The 22,500-nt window shown below is 39.1% G+C and overlaps 2 protein-coding genes across 3 annotated transcripts; one reads left to right on the top strand and one right to left on the bottom strand.

Moving 5' to 3' along the window:
* Window positions 1-922: 922 nt before the first annotated feature.
* LOC101740771 (AN1-type zinc finger protein 4) lies at window positions 923-20,599 on the bottom strand. The gene is made up of 7 exons (XM_004923893.5): window positions 20,055-20,599; window positions 12,517-12,712; window positions 9,705-9,841; window positions 9,034-9,204; window positions 7,492-7,624; window positions 6,135-6,371; window positions 923-5,502 (listed from the first exon to the last, which is right to left on the bottom strand). Exons 1-7 carry the CDS (start codon window positions 20,230-20,232, stop codon window positions 5,406-5,408), a joined length of 1,149 nt encoding a protein of 382 aa, XP_004923950.1. The 5' UTR covers window positions 20,233-20,599; the 3' UTR covers window positions 923-5,405.
* Window positions 17,443-22,285, top strand: RpS26 (ribosomal protein S26). 2 transcript variants are annotated; one of them, XM_062674280.1, is made up of 4 exons: window positions 17,443-17,881; window positions 20,816-21,027; window positions 21,214-21,391; window positions 22,090-22,285. In XM_062674280.1, the coding sequence occupies exons 2-4, from the start codon at window positions 20,974-20,976 to the stop codon at window positions 22,254-22,256; spliced, it is 399 nt and encodes a 132-aa protein (XP_062530264.1). In that variant the 5' UTR covers window positions 17,443-17,881; window positions 20,816-20,973; the 3' UTR covers window positions 22,257-22,285.
* Window positions 22,286-22,500: the final 215 nt, after the last annotated feature.

The following is a 22,500-nucleotide window of genomic DNA, read 5'->3' as shown; positions in this document are numbered from 1 at the left end:
TCTCGATAGCGTAAAAGTTAAGTCAAAGTTGTATTACGGGCTCTACATTCGCCCGCGAACCGCGGCCGCGAATCACGGCCGCGGTTCGCGCATGAACACGACGTGAAAAACATAGCCCTCTACACACGCAACCTTTCGCATTTACGTTCGCGCATTTGACTGAAATGGACGTTGAAGTTGCTGCTGCTCTGACATTGTGCGCCTTAGCGTGTTACAATTATACGTTTATAAAATCAAAAAAATAAATGGAGGAGAAGAAGGTGGTGGATGACACAAATCCATCGCAACAATCCTTAACTTTTTTTCTATACGTTCTGTAGCTAGACATTAAGGAATCCTTTTTCTTCTTTAAATATGGCACAGGAATTTCCATAATTGCACTAATTTTCAGCCAGTTTAAAGGCTATTTTTAGAAATTGCATGTGATGAAGGAGTTATGTACGAAGGAAAAAGTGCAAGTACCAAAAGTTTGTTGCCCGTTTTCTCCAAAATTAACAAATATCATATCTCCTTCATCCACTCGTGTCTTCATTTAATTCATTCGAGAAGTTAAAGAATCCACCATAGGTTCAAGGCCCTTTAAGCACCGGTCACCGTTCTCGTCGAACTCGTTGTTAAATGTGTATTATCTATGATTATGACTGATAGTTCTAATTCATTTAATCAGTAATATAATTATAATATATTGATCTAATCCATAGACACAGCCAGCTCTTTCGTTTCTCGCCGGATCTTCCCAGTGGGACGCGATTCCGATCCGGTGATAGATTTTGCGAGCAAATTTTCTCAGGTTGAGCCCGTGAGCTCACCTACCCACCCGTGAGTATCTGGAATAGCCCCCTAAGCTACCAACGAATAATAAGGGTTGTAGTGCATTATTTCATCATGAATATGTAAAACTTTAAATAAACAATCTTCCGCATTCGCGTTCATCATCATAGTTTATTTAAGAAAACTGCCAAAATAATCATAACCAAAAATTAAAAATTACACGTTTTATAATACAAATATAAACTTATAATATACAAATCCTATGAAAAACTAATGTAGACACATTCGGCCGGAGTATTTTTTTTTAAATGCAAGACAAGAATTGTAACCTGTAGACAAATATTTGCAACAAAGAATATATTTTTTTAATAAGATTTTAGTATGAAGTAATTAAGAAAATCATTTGCGGAACTTCAGAAACTTTAAACAATGCGGTTCTTGAATCTAAAATAACGTCATAACGTGAAAAGACATTTTGCGCCGATGCAAATTAATACATACTCAGTCCCGATCTCGTCGGAAAAAAATACCTGCAAGCTAAGAATCCAGTTAAGAATAATTTGTATATTTATAAAGCGAAAAATGGGCAATTAACATTAAAACCGCGTCTATATCATCGTGACGCCATTGCTAACGATAAAAGTACAAATTTGACTAAGCTCCTTTTTAACTCAAAGACGGCTTCATTTCACTCACCTATTTATATTCATTAATTAAAGTTTTAACACAGAGACCGACTTTATTGATACGAAAAAATTGATATAGAAAATTCAATTGAATGTAAAAAAAATTAAACTATAACGTAATAGCACGTACAGCCAAAAAAATTTAAATTTATCAAAAAAAAAGACAACCGGCCACAACAGATTGTCATATTTAAAAAAAAAAACTCGTTTGACTGAAACTGTTCCCACATAATCACCGTATTGTTTGGCCGCTGTCAATAAGCATATTACTGGGTAGCTGAGCTGTTGCTAATCGGTGTCTTTGCCATTATGTCGTTCTAAGTTAGAAGATCCTAAATGAAGCTGTCGACCTAACCATCAAGAACGCGACCCGTGCTACCTACTGTATGCACTTAAATCGTATAGCAGCAGCATTACCTTTTTATTTATCTCCTTCCTCGATGCTTTCTACCTCGTTTAGTCTCACTGGCGGAGTATACGCGTGCCTGTCCACCGGAGCGGAACGGAGAAACGGAGAAATATTAACCAATAAGATTGCACAAAATCATTTTGCAATCCTGCCATTGCCGGTCCCAAGCCCGGATGAGAAAAGAGAAGGGTTGGCGTCGGTATGCCACCTACTGGGCCGTAAAAATATAACGCCGAGCAACTAACCCGAATTAGGGCTTCAGTAACCCAGAGGAACTAGATCGCCTCTGAAATTCTGCTGTGGAAGGACGCGGGAACCCACCACTAGCAATTTTCCCAAGAAAACCTTTACGTATGTATTCTGTAAAGGTTACGATCCTCAGCACTGAGGAACACGACGTACGGAGGAGGAGATTGGTTAATATTTCTCTGTTTCTCCACTCCGCTGCCTCGCTCCGCTCCAGTTGACAGGCACCCTTAGACAGTCGTCAGCTTCAGTTTGATAGTCGAGAGAAATTCCGGCATAATTCGAATTTATAGCACAGACTACATAGATAGTTTCGTAGTAGCAATGCCCTCTGCCGGCTTGTAACTATAAAACCCACGAGTGTCTACATTTATTGCGTATTCACACCAATGTTTATACATACGCGAATTTCACCCCTTTTGAGAGAATCGAAGTCGGCAAAATTTCGTATAATTACAATAAAAACGCGGTTGAAATCTTGAATCATCCGTTGCTTTATTTGCTAAGATCAAATACTCATCAATTCCCTTATTTTTTATCCAATTTGTTAAGACAGACAACTCTCATATAAAACTTTTATTGAAACAAAATTTTTCCCTTATTCAAATTTAAGCTCCTCAACAACATTGCCAGCCATTGACAATTTTATATGTTACCAAGGTAATGATTTTGTGTGACTGTTAACTTTAGCAAGCACTCCCAGGATGAGGTTCGGAGCTCACCCACCAGCGACGAATCATTATCATGTTCTTTCATGTTGTATATGAGAAAGGCTGCTTGGATGCTATGAAGAGGCTGCCGGGATCAGAGCTCAAAGTAGATAAATGAATTCTGTATGTACCGCGTGACGAATTTATTTGATCTTATACCTTTAAACGAGCAATTCTTGTACATATATATATATATAATCTGAATCTCGAAAACGGCTCCAACGATTTTCATAAAATTTAGTATACAGGGGATTTCGATAAAACGATCTAGCTACGATTTATTTTCAGAAAATTTTGTTTTATTCGTGTTTTCAATAATCAACTCTTCCCGACATCTATTGGCGAATAATAATACTATTTTTTCTTAATTGAGTGCAACTAATCGCTTTAAAGACAGAACAAGATGGCGTTATAAAAAAAAAACATCTAGCTAACACAAAATCACGACGTTTTCCCTTGGAGGTCCTGGTCGTATTGTCGAATAGCGCCTAATAGCTCTCTATGTCATCCTCAAATGAAAAACTGACTTTAACTGCTCTAATTTGCAAAACAAAATTCCACGTATCATTATAGTTACAAAATAATATTAATGATTGATTTTTCTTTCGAGGTTTACGTAAATATTATTGCATTATTTTTACGTATTAATAATAATCCGTGCAAAGTTAATTTTTTTATTAATTTTTTTTTCCTTTCAAATATTTTTAATTACAAAAAAAAAAGAAACACACACAAATGGCATAATATTATTTAAATAGCATTTTTAATCGTATTTTATTTCATAACATTATCACATTTATATAGAGGCCGGTCGTGTCTCGAGGAGTTAATACGCCCCTCCCCCAACCCTCCCCACCACCTCCCGCGCACGAGCTGCCCCAAGCGCGGCGTCGTGGAGCATACACGCGTTCGTTGCAACACTGCAAAGCCATTGAGACTTCGACCTCATGGTATACAGCGAAATTCCGTTGGTGTACGTGAACATCTCCGGCATCGTGTATACGCACGCAAGAAACGGACGGCTCTAAATCTTTATAAGTCTATTTATCAGGAACTTGTTGGATATCCTTCAGGACTGACCGGGTCGGTGCTAGTGTTCCGGTCCGTAGAGTAGAACCGTCTGACGCAGATGCAGAAACAGGCAGGACGGTGGTGCCCGGCCGTGCGGGCTCGCGATTTAAAACGACGTTAGTATTTCGACTATCATAACACAGTACACAATGTCTCCAATTTGGTCAGACCATACCTGTCTCATTCACACGAGCTCAAAATAATAACAAGCGAATCCGGCACAAAAAAAAAAACATTACAAAATCCAATTCTAGTTCTCAAAAAAAAATTTTTTTTGCATATATAACAATTTTATCACAAAAGAAAAATGTGTTTAAGCAAAACAGAACCACGCAAAAATACTTCGTTCTGTTTTGGATAATCTCATTCCCCGCATACAACGCACAATAACCATTTCATATTTACAATTATAATTATAATAATAATAGTATTAGTATAATCTTCTTATCATCGTGTATGAATTAATCATTTAGAAATTTAACACGAAAAAAAAAAGTTAAAAAAATCATTAACAACACCGAGAAAACCGTGAATTTTTCTATCGAGACGTGCGAATTTTTTTTTTTACATTTTTATTACAAAAATCGATTTTTATCATAAAAAAAACGATTTCTAATAACATTCATCAATAACATACGATTATTTTTTCTTCGTAAAATTGTATATAGAGCGATATAGACGAAACGTGAACCTTGCTTGAGGTGCGAGTGGTCGAACTTGAGGTCGAAATAAATCCAATTGATTGGTGTAACAGGCGGCAGATATCCTTCAAAAATATCAAATACCTCATCTTGTTACACAACAAACAGACAGCACTGTTAATGAAAATTGCATATAGATATTTCAACGGACAAGTTTCGCAATACTCGCCCCGAAACAATATTCATGTGACGTCAGTATCACGTCACATCTACATAACGTTACAAAGGACGGTCTCAACTCCTAGTCTATATAATCTTTTAAGCATTTAGCTAAAACGCTTCATTACAAATGCGTAATAAAAATATCGTGCGTCCTGCTCTCTCTCGCTGAGTGTCAGCGCCACGTGCGAGAGCGGGACGGACGTGGTTTCGAATTTCGAAATTCGAAAGCGGAAGTCTCATTGTGGATTCCTTCACGGCGTAGGTACCAACGAGTAGTTCGTAATTTAAAAAAAAAATATTTCACAGATTATATAATAAATTTAACAAAGGTGTCCCAAAAAGAGGAGGCTATATTTTTTTTAATGGTGTAAAAAAGGATTACACTTTTATTTTAAACTGAAAATTCTTTGAACAATGAAAAATCTAAGTGTTATTGAAATTTGAATCTTAATTCATTTAGATTTACAGTATATTGTTGTGTAAAAACGAAATTACAATATAGATAACAATTATCTATTGTTCCGTTGTCAGCTTCGGCTATCGTCTCGCGTCACTCTCCGGCGACACGGCCGCAGCGAACCTAAACTTTCGAACTATCAATATGCGTAAGACTAAAAATTGGACCGTCGGTATGTAGAGCTGGACTGTACTATATCTTGGGCAGCTTGGGCGCGAGCAGCGCGGTGCCGAGGCCGGGGTGGGGCCGCGCCTTGTAGTCGTAAGCGCAGCCGTGGACCTCTGCGTATCTGGGGGATGAAACGGCCAGCCGTTACGTGACGCCGCTGTTCGCTATTCATTACGCCGAGTAAAGTTCTCTGCATAGCCCGCAATGGACACGCAACACGAGCGGGGAGCTACTGCCGGCTGCCTTCGTTACCGGAGTCCATAGACGATGTGAACGTCGCCACTCACCTTGAGACATGAGGTCGACTGTCCCGCCCATCAAACAGAAATGCATTATCGCTTCGCAGCAGAAATAGGCCGGGTGTTACCTACTCGTGCGGACTCACAACACGCCCTACCCACTAGTGAACCCACGCAAATTAAAATTTTCGTGGGTTTGATTTTTATGACCCGATCTTCTTCATCGCGGAAGTCATTCGTGAAAATTTGTTTAGTAACTCTATTGCCATATATCTTTTAATTTTTTTTATTGCCTTTGTAGGCAGACCAGCAACGCCAGGGGTAGAGCCAAGCCGCGCTGCCTTCAACAAATTATGAAATACTATTTTACTATTGTAGCTAATGGTTTGAAGGTTTGAAGGGTGCGGCAGCCGTTGTAACTATACTGAGACCTTAGAACTTATATCTTAAGGTGGTTGGCGCATTTACGTTGTAGATGTCTATGGGCTCCAGTAACCACAGTGTTCCTTGGTACCTGTGCGGCGCGCAGAAGCTGGCCCCGCAGCGGCACTTGTGCACGGTGGCGATGCTGAGGCGCTTCTTGCAGAAGGCGCAGCGCAGGCGGGGCGGCTTCTTGTCGGGCGGCGGGCGGTGCAGCAGGTCGTCGCTGAGGTGCAGGTGCTCGCGGTTGGCGTGGCGGCTCAGCGCCGGCAGCGCGCCCAGCGTCTCCAGCCGCGACGTGGACGACGACAGCCACGCGCCCAGCACGCCTCTGTCGACAACACAACACAACACAACACTTATTTATCTGAAGTCGTCGCGGCTTAAAGGATAAAGCGGCCTTTTTTGCGGGAACGCGAGGAGTGAAGTTGTGTGCTTTGTTTTATTTTGTCTATTTAGTGTTTCTTCAGGTTTAAATGTGTAATAACGGTGGTTTATTAACTGTTTAATATCTGTGAAAGTGTACAAATGTGGGAAAATGAAACAAAGCCGCTGGAGGTAACTTCTCGGGATCCTCCAAAAAGTCCACTGAAAAAATCTCAGTAAATGACCACCATTTTACTGAGATTATATTTAATCCCATATCATTTCATTTAATTTCATCCCAGTTGAATAATGTCTCAAATTAATCATCTTCATTTCATTTCACTCCATATTATCATTTTTCATAAACTAAACATACTTAAAGGTCTTAGTTACCAGGTCATTAAATTCCTATAAAAAAAAGGATAAGACATCCGGTGCATTCGTATCTAGCGATGCAACGGTCTTCGGATCAGGCAAGCGGGTACCAATTTTTCTAATGAAGTACATACTCAACAAATGTTCACGATTGACTTCCACGGTGAAGGAATAACATCGTGTAATAAAAATCAAACCCGCAAAATTATAATTTGTGTAATTACTGGTGGTAGGACCTCTTACCGGTCCGCGCAGGTAGGTACCACCGCCCCGCCTATTTCTGCCGTGAAGCAGTAATGCGTTTTGGTTTAAAGGGTGGGGCAGCCGTTATAATTAAACTTGAGACCTTAGAACTTATATCTTAAGGTTAGTGGCGCATTTACGTCGTAGATGTCTATGGGCTTCAGTAACCACTGATGTAATAAAATGAAATGAGATGATATGAGATGAAATATAATCTCAGTAAAAGAGTAGTTTACTACTGAGACTTTTTCAGTGGGCTTTTTAGAGGATTCCGAGAAGCTACGTCCAGCGGCTTTGTTTCATTTTTCCACATTTTTGCACTTTCACAGATATTAAACAGTTAATAAACCACCGTTATTACACATTTAAACCCGAAGAAATAGACAAAATAAAACAAATCCGCGCGTTTCCCGCCAAAAAGTCCCCGCGGGTTGTGGCTCAAGTACCGCGCGCGCGCGTTTACCCACCTTTCGGGGAAATTAGGTTCGTATTCGTATCCAGTGTAGGCTCCGTCGTAGGTCGGCGTGAACGTGTCCGGCTGCGTCTCGTACTGACGGGACAGCGTCTCTTCGCTTCGAGTCTTTTGTATGTCCGCTTTATCTGTAGACAAATGAGGCCGTCAGTGCAAGTGAGTTAACCCACAATTTTTCATAAAAACAAAATCCAAGCTGATAGACTTGGGCGGCTATTTCGGCGTAACCTTAACTAGTAGGTGAGCTCACGGGGCTCAAACCTGACGACATTGCTAACACGAACCCTAGCAAGAGCCGTGCTTCGCAGAATCTACCACCGGATCGAAAACGCGATCTACTGAGAAAATCCGGCGAGAAACTCAGTGGGCTGTATCTGAGGGTTAATTTACTCGTCGAGCCCTTCGTCGCAAGCGACGGGTTCGACGAGAACGATGATCGGTACCTCAACCTAAAAGCACCGTTAGTGGATCGGGAAGGTCAGAAATGACGTATTTTGAGCGACGTCGACTACTTTCCATTCTGTCCGCAGGATCGGGACTGTTTCATATTCTTGCTTATATATTGCAATTTATTTAAAATTTAAAACGTAGGTAATAAATATTGATGCAAAAGCGGCCTATCCCTAGTATCACCCATAGATAACAGACGGCTTTGTAAACATTATTTTTGCCTACGAAGCAGTGTAAAAGTAAATTCAGACCTCATTATCTCCACATTATGGTAGGCCTAGGCCTCCTTTGCGCTGATACAATAAAATCTTTTTTTTTACACTATTTTTAATTCAAATTTATTAAAATTTATTTTCTATTCTTTAGTTGCATTTTCTATAAAAGCGTATTTTGTTAGTTTCTTTAAACATTATTGAAGTGAAACTTCTTTAGGTGCATGAGGGTAAAATTTTTACAGATGTAACGTCACGCAGGTATGCAACGGAAGTGTCGAAAATTTTGAATACAGCGCCATCTATGAGATTTTTTTATACTAACGTGCGTATGAAACCTCATGTAGTGAATTTAAATTTAGGATTATACGTGACGTTAAAATATCGATTCACAGAGGGCGCTACCTCATACTATAAAAGATGATTTGCAATTATTTACTAATGACAAAATTTTACATATACTTAGACATTTCGGATAGTTGTATTTTAATTTTTGAAGGTTTCACTTCTAACACGTGTAAATTGCACACGTTTCTTTTTTTATTTTTCATTTTTAGTTTAATTTCAATTTTCTAAATTTTTTATTTTTATTTTTTAAATATTGTGTTGTCATCGGTCCTTAATAAGTATACCAAATTTCAAGTTAATCCGACGTTTTGAAGGGGGTCAAAATCATGTTCAAAGATTCCGTTACATACTAACATACTTACATAGTCTGAGACTAATAAAAGCGTATTAAAAATATGATTGGATCTTTATTTAGTGATTCGAAATATCAATCAGTAACTTTGCACTCCATTAGAGACGCCACAAAGCACGTTGAAGCCAGAGGATGGACTCTCTCTCTTTCCGTGACCTCGTTAAACTGTACTCACCGTTCCTGGCCGCTAGCTGCGGCCGCGTCAGCGTGAGGGTCTCCATCCTGCGCCGCAGATCCATCATCTTGCCCATCGTCACCGCGTTGTCGTGCAGCGCCCCCCGACAAGGACCCTCCACTAAACTGTACTCCTTATCCGGCAGGTGACTGACCTCGCTCACTCGTGGACCTGTCAAAATCAAACATTACACATTTCGAGTTATAATTTGCGTAATTACTGGTGACCTCTTGTGAGTCCGCACGGGTAGGTAACACCACCCCACTATTTCAGCCGTGAAGCGGTAATGCGTTTCGATTTGAAGGGTGAGGTAGCCGTTGTAACTATACTGAGACCTTAGAACTAATAATATCTCAAGGTGGGTGGCGCATTTACATTGTAGATGTCTATGGGTTCCAGTAACCATTTAACACCAGGTGGGCTGTGAGCTTGTCCAACCATCTAAGCAATGAAAAAAAGGTCGTGTATTAAGTCCTGTGTGCTTAGTGCGAGTTTTTTAACGTTGTCAAAAGCGTAAAAGTTAGCTTATACTTGTATGGAATGGGATCGTTTACCTACGTTTGCCGCTAGGAGCGCTGTTCTAATTGCATACAAAGTTGGATTAACTTTTACGCTATGGAGAACGTTAAAAAACTCGCACTAAGCACACTGAGCTCGTCCCGAATACGTACACTTGTTGTGGTCCAGCGGCGAATACGTTCCGTCGCGGTTCTCTCTGACGCTGAGCATGCTCACGCGCTCACCGTCTCGGAACACCAGCACCGTCATCTTACAGCCACCTTCGCGACTTGAACTTGCCCCTTCGTCTCTGTTAATAAACATACTAAATAGGTAAAACATATTTACCATTTCGCTTTTTACTATTAAGCTATTGCATAGCTTTTATCGCGGGCTTTGAGCGCGGCGACCGAATCAAGATATTCCGTAACGAAAATAAAACCTAAGAGTCCACTTCGCCTACCATGTAGCTCGCGTTCAACACATTCACACGTTGCGCTTGTGTACTGTTTGTGAATAAGCGCGCGGCGTGACGTCGCACTGCATGCGTATCATGAAAAGTCTGCCCATCTCTCTCTGGCTGGTCTAGCTTATGAGTGTAAAGAAGACAGTTAATGTTTTGCTTTTGTTAATGTTTAGAAATATAGCGTGGTCTTATTTTATTATTGTTCTAATATTAAATTATTATTGTCTAATTATAATTGCATAAGTTGAAAAAAAATGCTATGCAATAGCTTTACCGCGGCAGTCTCCGAGTGCCACACGTGTTTTTATTTTTATTGCTTAGATGGGTGAACGAGCTCACAGCCCACCTGGTGTTAAGTGGTTACTGGAGCCCATAGACAGCTGACACTCATACATATGAAATTGTTTTAATACATTTTTTGAAATGAAAACAATCCTTCACGCTTTCTCAGGCTTAGGACTGACAACTTGATTTATTAATATTAATGATATTATGTGAAACTAGTTTTGGCAAAATGTGTATGCATGTTAATGTTATTGCTATCTTTTTCTATTACAACAAGTGAAAGGAGAAAAGAGCATGTTACAAACTGTTTGATAACAGGATGTATATGCTATCTTTTTCTATTTCTGTACGTGAAAAGGGAAAAGTGTTTTCTGGCAGTTTTCTGTGGACGGAACAACACAGCATATGGAATATTGTGAAACAGTTGTTTCGGTCTATAGACAACAGTTCCAAGTTTTTTCATAGACGAACTTGTTCCGTTTGACTATTCCGATAAATACGCCTCACCCCTAATGCTGATGAGCATTTCTCAAAATTATTGTGCACAATAGACTTTAGCCTCTGTCCCATTTTTTTAATATTTTGTTCCGGCTAATATATTAGTTCATTACTACTTTTTATAAATTGTGTAAGCAGTATAACTACTCTACTTATTAGAAAGGAAAAAAACAGATATAAATACAATGAGATTTTTTCATTAAAAATATATATCATAAATCAGCTTCAACCAGTTGTATAAAAAGTGCAGTGTCCCAATCTCAATATCTTACCAAACCATCGATCTTTAGTTGAATGGACATGGGCATTGTATAAATAAAAAATATTATTTATTTATAGCCATAAGTCACAATTTATCCTAAAACATCCTTTTTAGCATTACTTTATAATTAAATTTCTAATTAATGATACCAAACTAAAACGCATCTTTAATTACAAAGTTAAATGTCGCGTATTAAGCGAAATTTCGTTTAAACTAAATGGCCTTTTGCATCTCGATATTTTGTTTCAAGTATCGTCACCGGTAGAGAGCACTCAAGACCGTCGATTATTGAATCTATTTTAAAAATAAACTTAACAGAACATATCGATCCCTATAATACATCTCGCATACATCGGTCCTAACAAAAATGATTGATGCATCCATACGCGTTGCATCACCGCTAGCATAAGGCCATCACCGTACACGGCTTCCATTACGAAACAGTCTTAAAGATTTATTTTTAACATAAATCAATTTGTAACGATTGCAAAAAAACTACTTAAGCTACCATTAATTCATTACAATTTTGATTTACGTGTTAGTTTGTAAAATTAAATAAATTAAACAGCTCTTATGTAAAATACCTGGCGGAACCCGATCTCGCTGCGCTGTGAACTATCGCTATTTGGATATAAAACAACGATTGCTAAAAGCTCCTTATTCGCGCTTCATTCATTCGCGTTTTCACTGTTCGCGGATTAAAACAATGCAATTCAATTCCTATGTTCGCGGCTAAAGATTTCTTTATTCGCAGATCTAATCGGTCCATACATATTGATAAAACGGATTACGATAGAGACACCTAAGTGTTTTGTAATGTACTCCATACTTAAAAATTTACAAATATGATAGTGGAAGTCTGAAAGTGGCACCTGTGAGTGACAGAGAAGTTGAGAAGTGCGCGTTTGGGATGGTATGGACATTTGATGAGACGAAATGACAATGAGGTTGTTAAGAGAGTTTTAAATATGAATGTGGAGAGCTTTAGAGGTAGATGTGAACCGAAAAAAAAATGGATGGATTGCCGGTCATCGTTCTCGTCGAACTCGTCGCTTGCGACGAAGGGCTCGACGAGTAATTAACCCACAGACACAGCCCACTGAGTTTCTCGCCAGGTCTTCTCAGTGGGTCGCATTTCCGATCCGGTGGCAGATTCTGCGAAGCACGGCTCTTGCTAGGGTTCGTGTTAGCAACGTCATGTTTGAGCCCCGTGAGCTCACCTAATCACCCGGTGACGCTGATATGGTCTGTCAAGACCAGCTTAGGTAGGAAAAAAATTTACTGATTGCATGAAAGACGATATGTGTAAGAGGGGAGTGAGCGAAGTAACGGTATATGATAGAGCGGTATGGAAGGAGAAAGCATGTTGCGCCTAACCTAGGTAACTGGGAGAGGGGCAGGAGAATGATGATGATGATGACTTACAAATTTAAAAACCTTTCAAAAAAGAATTTAAGCTGTTACTGCTATATACCTGTCAGTATCGAGCATTCTCTCAATGTCCCTCCATGGTTCCGGAGGGGGCAGTCTCCTGGTCGCGACGGGGCCTCCCCTCATGCCCAGCACGAGGCGCAATCTCGCTCCGGCCCCGATGGCGTGCTCGCCGAGTGACGACCAGTTCTCCAACTCCTTTAGATTGTAGACTAGGTGCTGTTGTGATACGGGAATACCTAAAACACAAATGAGAACAAATCAAATAATTTCGACTCTTCTTATTCTCAATCTAATAGTGTTCATTTCAACAATAAACATCAAGGGGTGAAAGGGTTTTTTTTTAATGCTTAGATGGGTGGAAGAGCTCAAAGCCCACCTGATGTTAAGTGGTTACTGAAGCCCATAGACATCTATAACGTAAATGCGCCACCCACCTTGAGATATAAGTTCTAAGTTCTCAAGTACAGTTACAACGGCTGCCCCACCCTTCAGACCGAAGCACATTACTGCTTCACGGCCGAAATAGGCGGGGTGGTGGCACCTACCCGTGCGGACTCAGAAGAGGTCCTACCACCAGTAAAAAATGGCCAAGCGGAAAAAAAAGTAGTGTTAACAAAATATCTAATCTACCAAAAATCATTCTAAATAAATATCAATAAAACTTCAAACTTAAAAGCCGAGCCTAACATTAGTTTATTTTAAATGCATTTTAAAAACAACAAAACAAACCTGCGGTCTGCTTAACAATACGGACTTATTTCCGTGACCGTCTTGCTTCAATGAATTAAACGCTATTTAAAATTGGCACAAAATTGGCGTCTAATAGAACGACCTGAGCGACAACAGCGACCGCAGGTGACCCAAGGCCAAGGTCAGACTCCTGTGATGTCACCAATCCACTTTGATTCGCCAGCCCACTGAGTTTCTCGCCGGATCTTCTCAGTGGGTCGCGTTTCCGATCCGGTGGTAGATTCTGCGAAGCACTGCTCTTGTTATGGCCAGTGTTAGCAATACCTCCGATTTGAGCCCCGAGAGCTCACCTACACGTTAGGGTAACGCTGATATAGCCTCTTGAGCCTATCAGCATAAGTAGGATTAAAATATTGATTCACCTTAGTTCATAGAAATCACAAATTTAATATCTCCTCTCTAAGCTTATTTCGTCTACTTGGTCGCAATATTATGAAAAGAATTAATAGTGTTCTCGGGTTTCTCTGGATTTGACAGTTCCAAAACTAGGAGACGATTTAATGTGATACTATTAAAAATTAATTTTAAACCTTTGAGCTCGAACCGTCGGTAGATCGACTCTCTATTAATGCGTATAAAGTGCGGAACGGCGGAATACCGACACATTGCGCACTTTGATTTTAAGTATTTATGTATCGACCTTATTAATAACATTTATAATTGTTTTGCTGTGAGTTTAGCATTGATTTTTTTATTTTTTTATGATTACATACGTACTTTTTTCAAAAATCTAGAAATTTCTGCAAAATATTCGAAAATAAGCTCGGAACTATAAGGGTCATAGTCATAGTTGGAAACATCATAAAAATTTAACGTTATAAATCCACGTTAGCTCCTCCAGAGGTCCAACCACTGCGGTCCCGGTTACATATTGAATTAAACAAGGCAATTTCTAAAAGTTATCATAGAGTCGTCATAAGAAAAGTGTGAGTCAGTTTGGAAGTATGCCAACGTATGCCACGTTATCCATGAAGTCATCACTTTCTTTTGCAATCCGAAAACTTGCACATCCCACGACAACTTCAATTTTAAGCTGTAGATTTTTTTTTATTACCGTATAGGCAGACGAGCACATGGCCCACCTGATGGTGAGTAGTCACCGTCGCTCATGGACGTCACCAATGCCAGGGATAGAGCCAAGCCGCTGCCTACCATTAAGTACTCTCCACAAGCCTCGTTTGAAAAAGGATCATGTCATAACGCGTGGGAAACACCTTGGAGGGGAGCTCATTCCAAAGCCGGATGGTACGTGGCAAAAAAGAACTCTGGAAACGCACTGTGGATGAACGTAGTGGCTCCAGGTAGTATGGATGAACTTAAGTCCGGTGGCGGTCGGTGCGATGGTAAAAACGAGATGATGGTATCATCTCAAGCAATTCCACGGAGTAAATGATCGAACGGCCTATTTCGCTATATGTAGAGACTGGAGTCCCATAGACACGGTTACGCGAAGGCCGCCCAACGCGTTTAATTTGAAAAAGTATCCATTATCTGTTCTGCTTTGGACGGGTATGGTTTATATTCAGTCTCATATTATGGACAGCAATAGTGCTACTGGACTTTGGGTTTGACTTGGTCTGGTCGAATTTGGCGAATTTTTTCAGTGGGTCACAATTACGACCCGATTGTAGATTCAGCGAAGCATGGTTCTTGGTAGGGCGTTAACAAACTCTCTCAGGCTGAACTCCGTGAGCTTTCCTACTTATGCGGTGAAACTGGAATAGCCCCCCTAGGCTACCAGCGATTAGATAGGAAAAAGAACCTTAACCCTACGTAATAGAGTCTCTTTTTTGTTAACTTTAGAGGATTATGCCAGCGTCACCGACCGAGAGCTCATGGGGCTCTTACCCGAGGAAGCGTCTCGATACACGGGAGGACGCTCCAGTGCTCTTATATATATTATTCCCCATGTTCCAAAGGTAGCAGAAACAGAACATGCTGTTGTGAACCCTCTCATTGTGGCCGCCGGTAACTACATTCCCGATCATGCGGACAGAATGGAAAGCAGTCGACGTCACCCAAAACACGTCATTTCGGATCCTCCCGATCCACTAACGGTGCTTTTAGGTACCTCAAGCACCGGTCACCGTTCTCGTCGAACCCGTCGCTTGCGACGAAGGGCTCGACGAGTAAATTAACCCTCAGACACAGCCCACTGAGTTTCTCGCCGGATCTTCTCAGTAGGTCGCGTTTCCGATCCGGTGGTAGATTCTGCGAAGCACGGCTCTTGCTAGGGTCCGTGTTAGCAACGTCATCAGGTTTGAGCCCCGTGAGCTCACCTACTAGTTAAGGCGACGCTGACATAGCCTCTCAGCTTAGGTAGGAAAAAAAGCTGTTGTTAATTTTTTACACACGAGAACAAGCTACCATACGGTATGATACGGTACGTGCCCAATGACGCACCATCGAACCCGGCACCTGGCAATATCTGGCATCGGAACAAAAACTTTATAAAACAAAGTTGACCTGCCACAAATCGTCAATGTAACAATTAACAAAAAAAAAAACACACACACACACACACATATATTAAAAATACGTTCGCACCTGTCGCTTTCATGTTATCGACGCGTGAGAAAATCATTCATGAATCATATGCGTACGTTTTTTTTTTTTGTTGCTCATAAATACAATATACCTAATCTCGTTCGAATTCGTTGTTTATGATACGAAAATGGAATGTTGATAAATGAGGGACGGATGCGGGTAATATATTTACTTTTGGCGTTTGAATAAAATTATACATTACCGAGGATTTATCTCAAGTAGGGCATAAATTATGACAATGAAAAATTTACTCAGGAAAGGGTGTTTTTTTTTTTCATTGCTTAGATGTATGGACGAGCTCACAGTCCACCTGGTGTTAAGTGGTTACTGGAGCCCATAGACATCTACAACGTAAATGTTATGATATAGTTCTAAGGTCTCAGTATAGTTACAACGGCTGCCCCACCCTTCAAACCGAAACGCATTACTGCTTCACGGCAGAAATAGGCGGGGCGGTGGTACCTACCCGTGCGGACTCACAAGAGGTCCTACCACCAGGAATATACTCTAAAAACTTTAGCAATTATTGATCATCTAGGCAGAAGCAATGAAGGTTTGTGATACAAAGATGGCGAAACTAGAGAACAGAAAGAATCTACGGACACTGATGTACTTTAAGGCACGTTGTGGGTTGACGCTTTTTTATTGCTTAGATGGGTGGACGAGCTCACAGCCCACCTGGAGTTAAGTGGTTACTGGAGCCCATAGACATCTAAAACGTAAATGCACCACCCACCTTGAGACATAAGTTCTAAGGTCTTAGTATAGTTACAACGGCAGCCCCACCCTTCAAGCCGAAACGCACTACTGCTTACTGGATATACTGCTACGCTGGAGTCCATTAGCTTGCTTTAAACAAGTAGGGGGGGGGGGGGGCGACAGTTACGATATGAATACTGAGCTACTGGTGGATTATGTGCTGAGAGACTGCACAAAAACAAACTTAATGGAATGGAGGAACATCTCAGGACTAAGTAACTCACCGCTTTTATTTAGTTTATTCATCAACGACATTCCCCTGTCGACACCGACAAAGTTAACCTTATTCTCCGACGACACAACCGTTTACTACTCGAGTAGAAACAAGTCCCTAATCGCGAGGAAACTCCGAACCGGAAAACTGGTTCCGAAAATGGCGCATAGACATCAACCCAGCGAAAAGCACAGCAGTGCTATTTCAAAGGGGAAACTCAACGCGTATTTCCCGCATTAGGAGGAAAAATATCACACCCCCCGTCTCCCTCTTCGGTGAACCTATACCCTGGGCCAGGAAGGTCAAATACCTGGAAGTCACAATGGATGCATCCATGACATTCCGGCCGTATATAAAATCAGTTCGCGACCGTTCCGTAAGCGGAGTAAAATGTCCGTTCGGAACAAGGCTTTACAAAACTTGTATAAGGCCTAGTCTAGACTTACGCGAGTGTGGTGTTCGCTCACGCGGCCCCCACACAGACACCCTACAATCCCTACAATCCCGCTTTGGCAGGTTAGCCGTCGGAGCTCCGTGGTTCGTGAGGAACGTTGACGTACACGACGACCTAGGTCTCGATTCAATCCAGAATCACATGAAGTCAGCGTCGGAATGGCACTTCGATAAGGCCATGCGTCATGATAATCGCCTTATCGTCGTCGCCGCTGACTAATCCCCGAATCCTGATCGTGCAGTAGCCAGTCACCGTTGACGCCCTAGACACGTCCTTACGGATCCATCAGGTCCAATAACCCTTGCATTAGAATCTTTAGCTCTAACACTAGGAGCAGGCTTAGGGACGCGGGTAACCGTACTCGTCGAACTCAGCAAAGAGTTCGACGTGCAATCTAATCTAAACATCAGCCTGCTGAGTTTCTCGCCGGATCTTTTTAGTGGTAGTACATTCATTCGCAAAGCAGCTACTGCTAAGTTGTTAGGTCTCCTTAGGAGGCGCTCGGGTGGCTGTTAGCAATTTCTCACCCTCCAGGCTGAGCCCTTGCTCGCCCATCTGTCCTGGTGAACCTGGAAAGGCATCTGGGCCACTAGTAATCCCTCAATCATAAAAAAGACTAAATAACAGAAATGAACGGAATTACTCCAAATAAGTTAACAGTTTCTGCAAAAGTAACTTCCGGTATGTATCCAGCTTCAATTCTCGAAAGAGCTTGGGCTCACTAGACACATTAGCACTAGGGAGCACCTTTGTTAAAATAGTTTAGCTGAAGAATAACTGCAGTTTCAAATTTTCTGAGTGTTAATGCCTTATCTAATAACAGAATGGTCACCATAAAACCTGATTGACATGTGTAGTTCAAACCAATTCTATGTATACTTAATTATAGTTTATTACGACACATTATAAAGTTATTAACATATTTACTGAAGCACAACTAATTTAAAATGTTTATCACCATAAAACAGTCAGAATGTATGAAATAAAATGTTATATACATTTGTTTAATGAGATCTAATGGTTTAATTCGAAAATATTTTTCTTGTTCATAAATGTTAATGTCATTAGTCATATAATTAATGCGTAGTTTAGAAAGCCATTTAATATATTATGTGACTCACTGGTTTTTTTATTATTAGATTGAATAAATAATAACCCATATCTCAAACACTACATACTACATACATTATCTTGTTCAAAGTTCAAACTATTTTTTCTTTTTTTCTAAGAGATTGCACCATATATTTTATAATGAATACATAATTTAAAGTTTATTTCACATCAGTGATTTTAATCTAGAATGTTTTCTAGTATTTTGATTATATTAACAGTTTTAATCATCACTAATGTGTTTTCTGTCCTAATTTAAAAAAGGTCAACACGCTTTGGCAGAAAAGAATGCAGCAACTGTTTAAATATAAAATTCAATTGAGCTCCATGATTTTCTAAGATCTTTATGCATTTTGCCAACTATTTGACCTGTCACTAGATTTACAAGCAAGTACTTTTTATTTATTTCAATTAGAATACTGTTCTGTATACATTTACAAAACATGTAACAAAATATCATATGGATGGATATAGATCATATGGATAATAACAATGCTGATATTGAACATAATACTAAAAATTGCTATTCCACAATAAAACATCCATCAACTGACATCCTCTGCCTCAAAGGAGGGCTGGAAACCACAGCACCGGCTGCCATTAGATTCTATTTATTGCTCATAAAATATTACAATATTAAAACTACAAATATTTATGGTAACCTTGACAACTATTGTTTACTATTTATGCTTAAATTATTTGATTCAGCATCACGAAATTGACTTAAACCAATATTGCTTGTGATATATGAAAAACATTTAAAGGTCTCATTTTTATTGACATTCATTTCACATCTAAACAGACTTGCCATTATCAATATTCATACACTGCTAGCTGTTTAACAATAGTGGGAATACACTTCAGTTTCTATATACCCACATATTCTCACACACACTCATATAATAGATTTATTAGCTACTCTGTATTTCTACATTTCATAAGCAAGAAAGAGGAAATGATGTTCAATTTTTTTTTCTCTGTATGCATTTTTTAGATTTAATTTACAGTTTAGCAGATTTTATAATTCCTATTTCAAGTATTTGAGCCTACCCTGGATGACTTAATGGGCACTTCACAAGTCAATCTGTGAAATTCTAAGAATAACTGAGTTTTAATTCAACATAGATCTCTATAAAAATAAGAAAGTAGATTTTTGTAAAACAAATGCAATGTCTACTATGTAAGCTGTAAACAAAGACTATCTAGTATTACAAATTAAATGTTGGTGTAGACTATATAATTCAGTCCATGATATAAGTGGATTTTATCTTGAAAAGATACATAGTGTCCATGTGAGAGGAAATTATATATGTGTAATCACTGGATATATTTTATCATTTCTTCATTTCAGATCTCAATGGTAATAATGTTTTTAAAATGTTTTCCTTTACATTCTCTATGTTATCAGCATTATGTTAGAAAGAAACATTTATTGGCATCTTTCTTATGCTTTATTGCTTTCATTAGTAGTGTCAAAGTACAAATAGATATTAAGTGCCATATTCTAATCTCATACTAGTTCATATTTGTTCAGTGACACAATCTTTATGTAATGAGTTCAAATTTGAATCAGGGACTAATTTAATTACACAACACAAAACATTAAATCAAACTATGGAAATTTCTGGAGAAATTATCTCTGCTATGTGTCCTTTGTGTCTGTCAACATAGATATGTCAGCGTTAAATGGAATTAGATAAAATATTTAGAAGAGATAGTTTGTATGATATTAGGATATACGCACCTTCTACTCTAAATATCTTCGACTTTATCGCGAACACGGTGTCCGATGGTGACACGGTCATTTCAAAAGCAGTACCCGTGAGCGTCTCCACCAGCACCTCCATCGTGGCCTGACCACCTTCTTCCTGGAATCCCTTCGATCTACTCGAAAGTCTCTCAGGGCATCCATGTTGTGACATTTCACACACTATAAGACCAAGCTATCTGCACCACATTGCACTTCACGGAAACGTTCGAATCACAAGACACGATCACACAACGACGAAACAAATTAACGTTACGTCGACGATCGTGAACAAAAACGGTTCATGTTTTTTCTATTATCTTTTATGCTAACACTATTAGCGAAATAACAAAAATTTACATGCAAATCTAAATATATAGCAAACAAAATTAATTATAAAACACGAAAATAAATTGGTCGTGAATGACAGACGTATTTTTTTTCTTTTGATTGAAGAGTGGAACTTGAATGAAATACCACAGATTATTAAAAAAAGTTACAAATTTTTAGATGTCAACTGTCAAAAAATGAATGAGAATGTCTTTGTATATTCCGAAATAAGCAATTTTGCCATTTTTTCATCAAAAGTGGTAGAAATAGATTACTATTTTTAAAATTAGGAAGAAAAAAAATTGCAATCAATTTTCATAACTGAATTGCAAGGTTGGAATTTGGTTTAAAGGCGGTGATTTATAAAATGTTTAATTTTTTGATTTTCAAAACTTCTAGGGAAGATGAAAAGACATTATAATTTTCAGAAATAATGATTAATGCCCGAAAAAACTAAACGAAATCTTGAATATGGTAGTATCGAAATCAGCACGATACGAACCAACAATTCCAACAAATCGGAAATCGTTCGATGGTATCGAACCGGTCACTTCGATATTTTTGCTCTCGTATTGTCTATTCCTGAATGAAAGTTCTTTTCCGCCGTTCTTTGTTCACCGGATCGGAGGTTAGAAACATGGTGCGTAAAGTTTTTTAAAATAACTATTATAAATACAATCTAAATTAATTAAAAACTACGTGGAATATCCACTGGTGTCTTCAACGTGTGATGAAAATCACAATGTGTAGTGTCAATGCATTTTCGAAGATTTAGCCAACGTTGTCACCTCGAACATGTGGTCTGAATGGTTGATTATGTTTTCAGACTCGTAAGCGCCGTAATGGAGGACGCGCCAAGCATGGACGTGGTCACGTTAAAGCCGTGAGATGCACAAACTGCGCGCGGTGCGTGCCAAAGGACAAGGCCATCAAAAAGTTCGTGATTAGGAACATCGTAGAAGCGGCGGCGGTCAGAGATATTAACGATGCCTCTGTATACCCAAGTGAGTATAAGAAGACAAAAAATCTTTTTATTCTTAATCTAAAGGATATGATCAGCAGCAAAAATATCTTTGATGTCTTCACAACTTTTAAGCGTCTTCGATTAAGTTCTCTTTATCAGCAATTTTACTAATGTGTTATAAAAGTATACATACTGAAATTCATTGATAATAAGTAACAGAAATATCAGCCTAAAAGATCGGTAGCTACAATATCCATTGCTGCATGTAAAACTGAAAACATGTCAAGGAACTGCAACTTTTAATTTTATTAAACAACATAATGATACAATCAATTCACAAGCAATGGGTACATCCATTGACAGGGGTAGGTAGATCTATGTTCAGCAGTACACTTATTGTAATTGTATAGATATTAAAAAATTCAACATTAAAGTGATAAAAGACAAACGCTAAACACCTCTTCATGTTTGAATAAGAAAGACAAAAGCCTTTACAAAATTGCCTTGTGGCCATGTGGGCTTTTACAAGATCAATTCTTTGCTTGATTCGTCTTTAGAATAATAAACAGAATAATAAGCCCCTGTTATGGTTTATGTTCTTGACTGACTACTTGCAAATAGTCCTTAACTCTTCTCTTTACCTTTATCAATGGTCCAATGTTACTTTACAGGTTCTCAACTCGTTCTCTTAACAACCATATTTTGTTTTATTAATAAGAGCAAAAAAATGTTTTTCAGTGTTCCAGCTCCCTAAGTTATACGCTAAGCTCCACTACTGCGTGTCATGCGCCATCCACAGCAAAGTTGTCAGGAACAGATCGAAGAAAGACAGAAGAATCCGTACTCCTCCCAAGAGTAACTTCCCTAGGGACATGTCACGTCCACAGGCAGTGCAAAGGAAGTGATTTATTATTAAATAAATAATAAAATAACATTTTTGTTTCTATCAAATCCTCAATGAAATATTCACCTACTACATATTTGTAAAAGATTTTGTCTTGTATGGGTTTTTCTACTTTGTGCATTTTGAGGCAGTCTTAACGCCTCACAATTTGTTGAAAGTATAATTTTCAATTCTGATTTTTTTTTAGTTATCAGGATGAATGTTCTTAAAAGTCCAAGCCGTTTATTTTTATTGATTACTGCTGA

Source organism: Bombyx mori, chromosome 3 (assembly GCF_030269925.1).
Source record: "Bombyx mori chromosome 3, ASM3026992v2".
NCBI classification, from domain to species: Eukaryota; Metazoa; Arthropoda; class Insecta; order Lepidoptera; family Bombycidae; genus Bombyx; species Bombyx mori.
The sequence above is the reverse complement of the archived record's forward strand: the minus strand, read 5'-3'. Positions and strand labels throughout refer to the sequence as shown.

Bases quoted from the DNA above. Each gene is read 5' to 3' on its own strand.
- LOC101740771 (XM_004923893.5), bottom strand. From the start codon at position 20,232: ATGTCACAACATGGATGCCCTGAGAGACTTTCGAGTAGATCGAAGGGA. The intron at 9,842-12,516 runs GTATATAGCAGT...GTTTATTAACAG, and splicing joins AGAATGCTCGATACTGACAG to AGACGAAGGGGCAAGTTCAA. The intron at 6,372-7,491 runs GTGGGTAAACGC...TGTTGTCGACAG, and splicing joins GAACCTAATTTCCCCGAAAG to AGGCGTGCTGGGCGCGTGGC.
- RpS26 (XM_062674280.1), top strand. From the start codon at position 20,974: ATGAAAGTTCTTTTCCGCCGTTCTTTGTTCACCGGATCGGAGGTTAGA. The intron at 21,028-21,213 runs GTGCGTAAAGTT...TTATGTTTTCAG, and splicing joins GATCGGAGGTTAGAAACATG to ACTCGTAAGCGCCGTAATGG. The intron at 21,392-22,089 runs GTGAGTATAAGA...AATGTTTTTCAG, and splicing joins CGATGCCTCTGTATACCCAA to TGTTCCAGCTCCCTAAGTTA.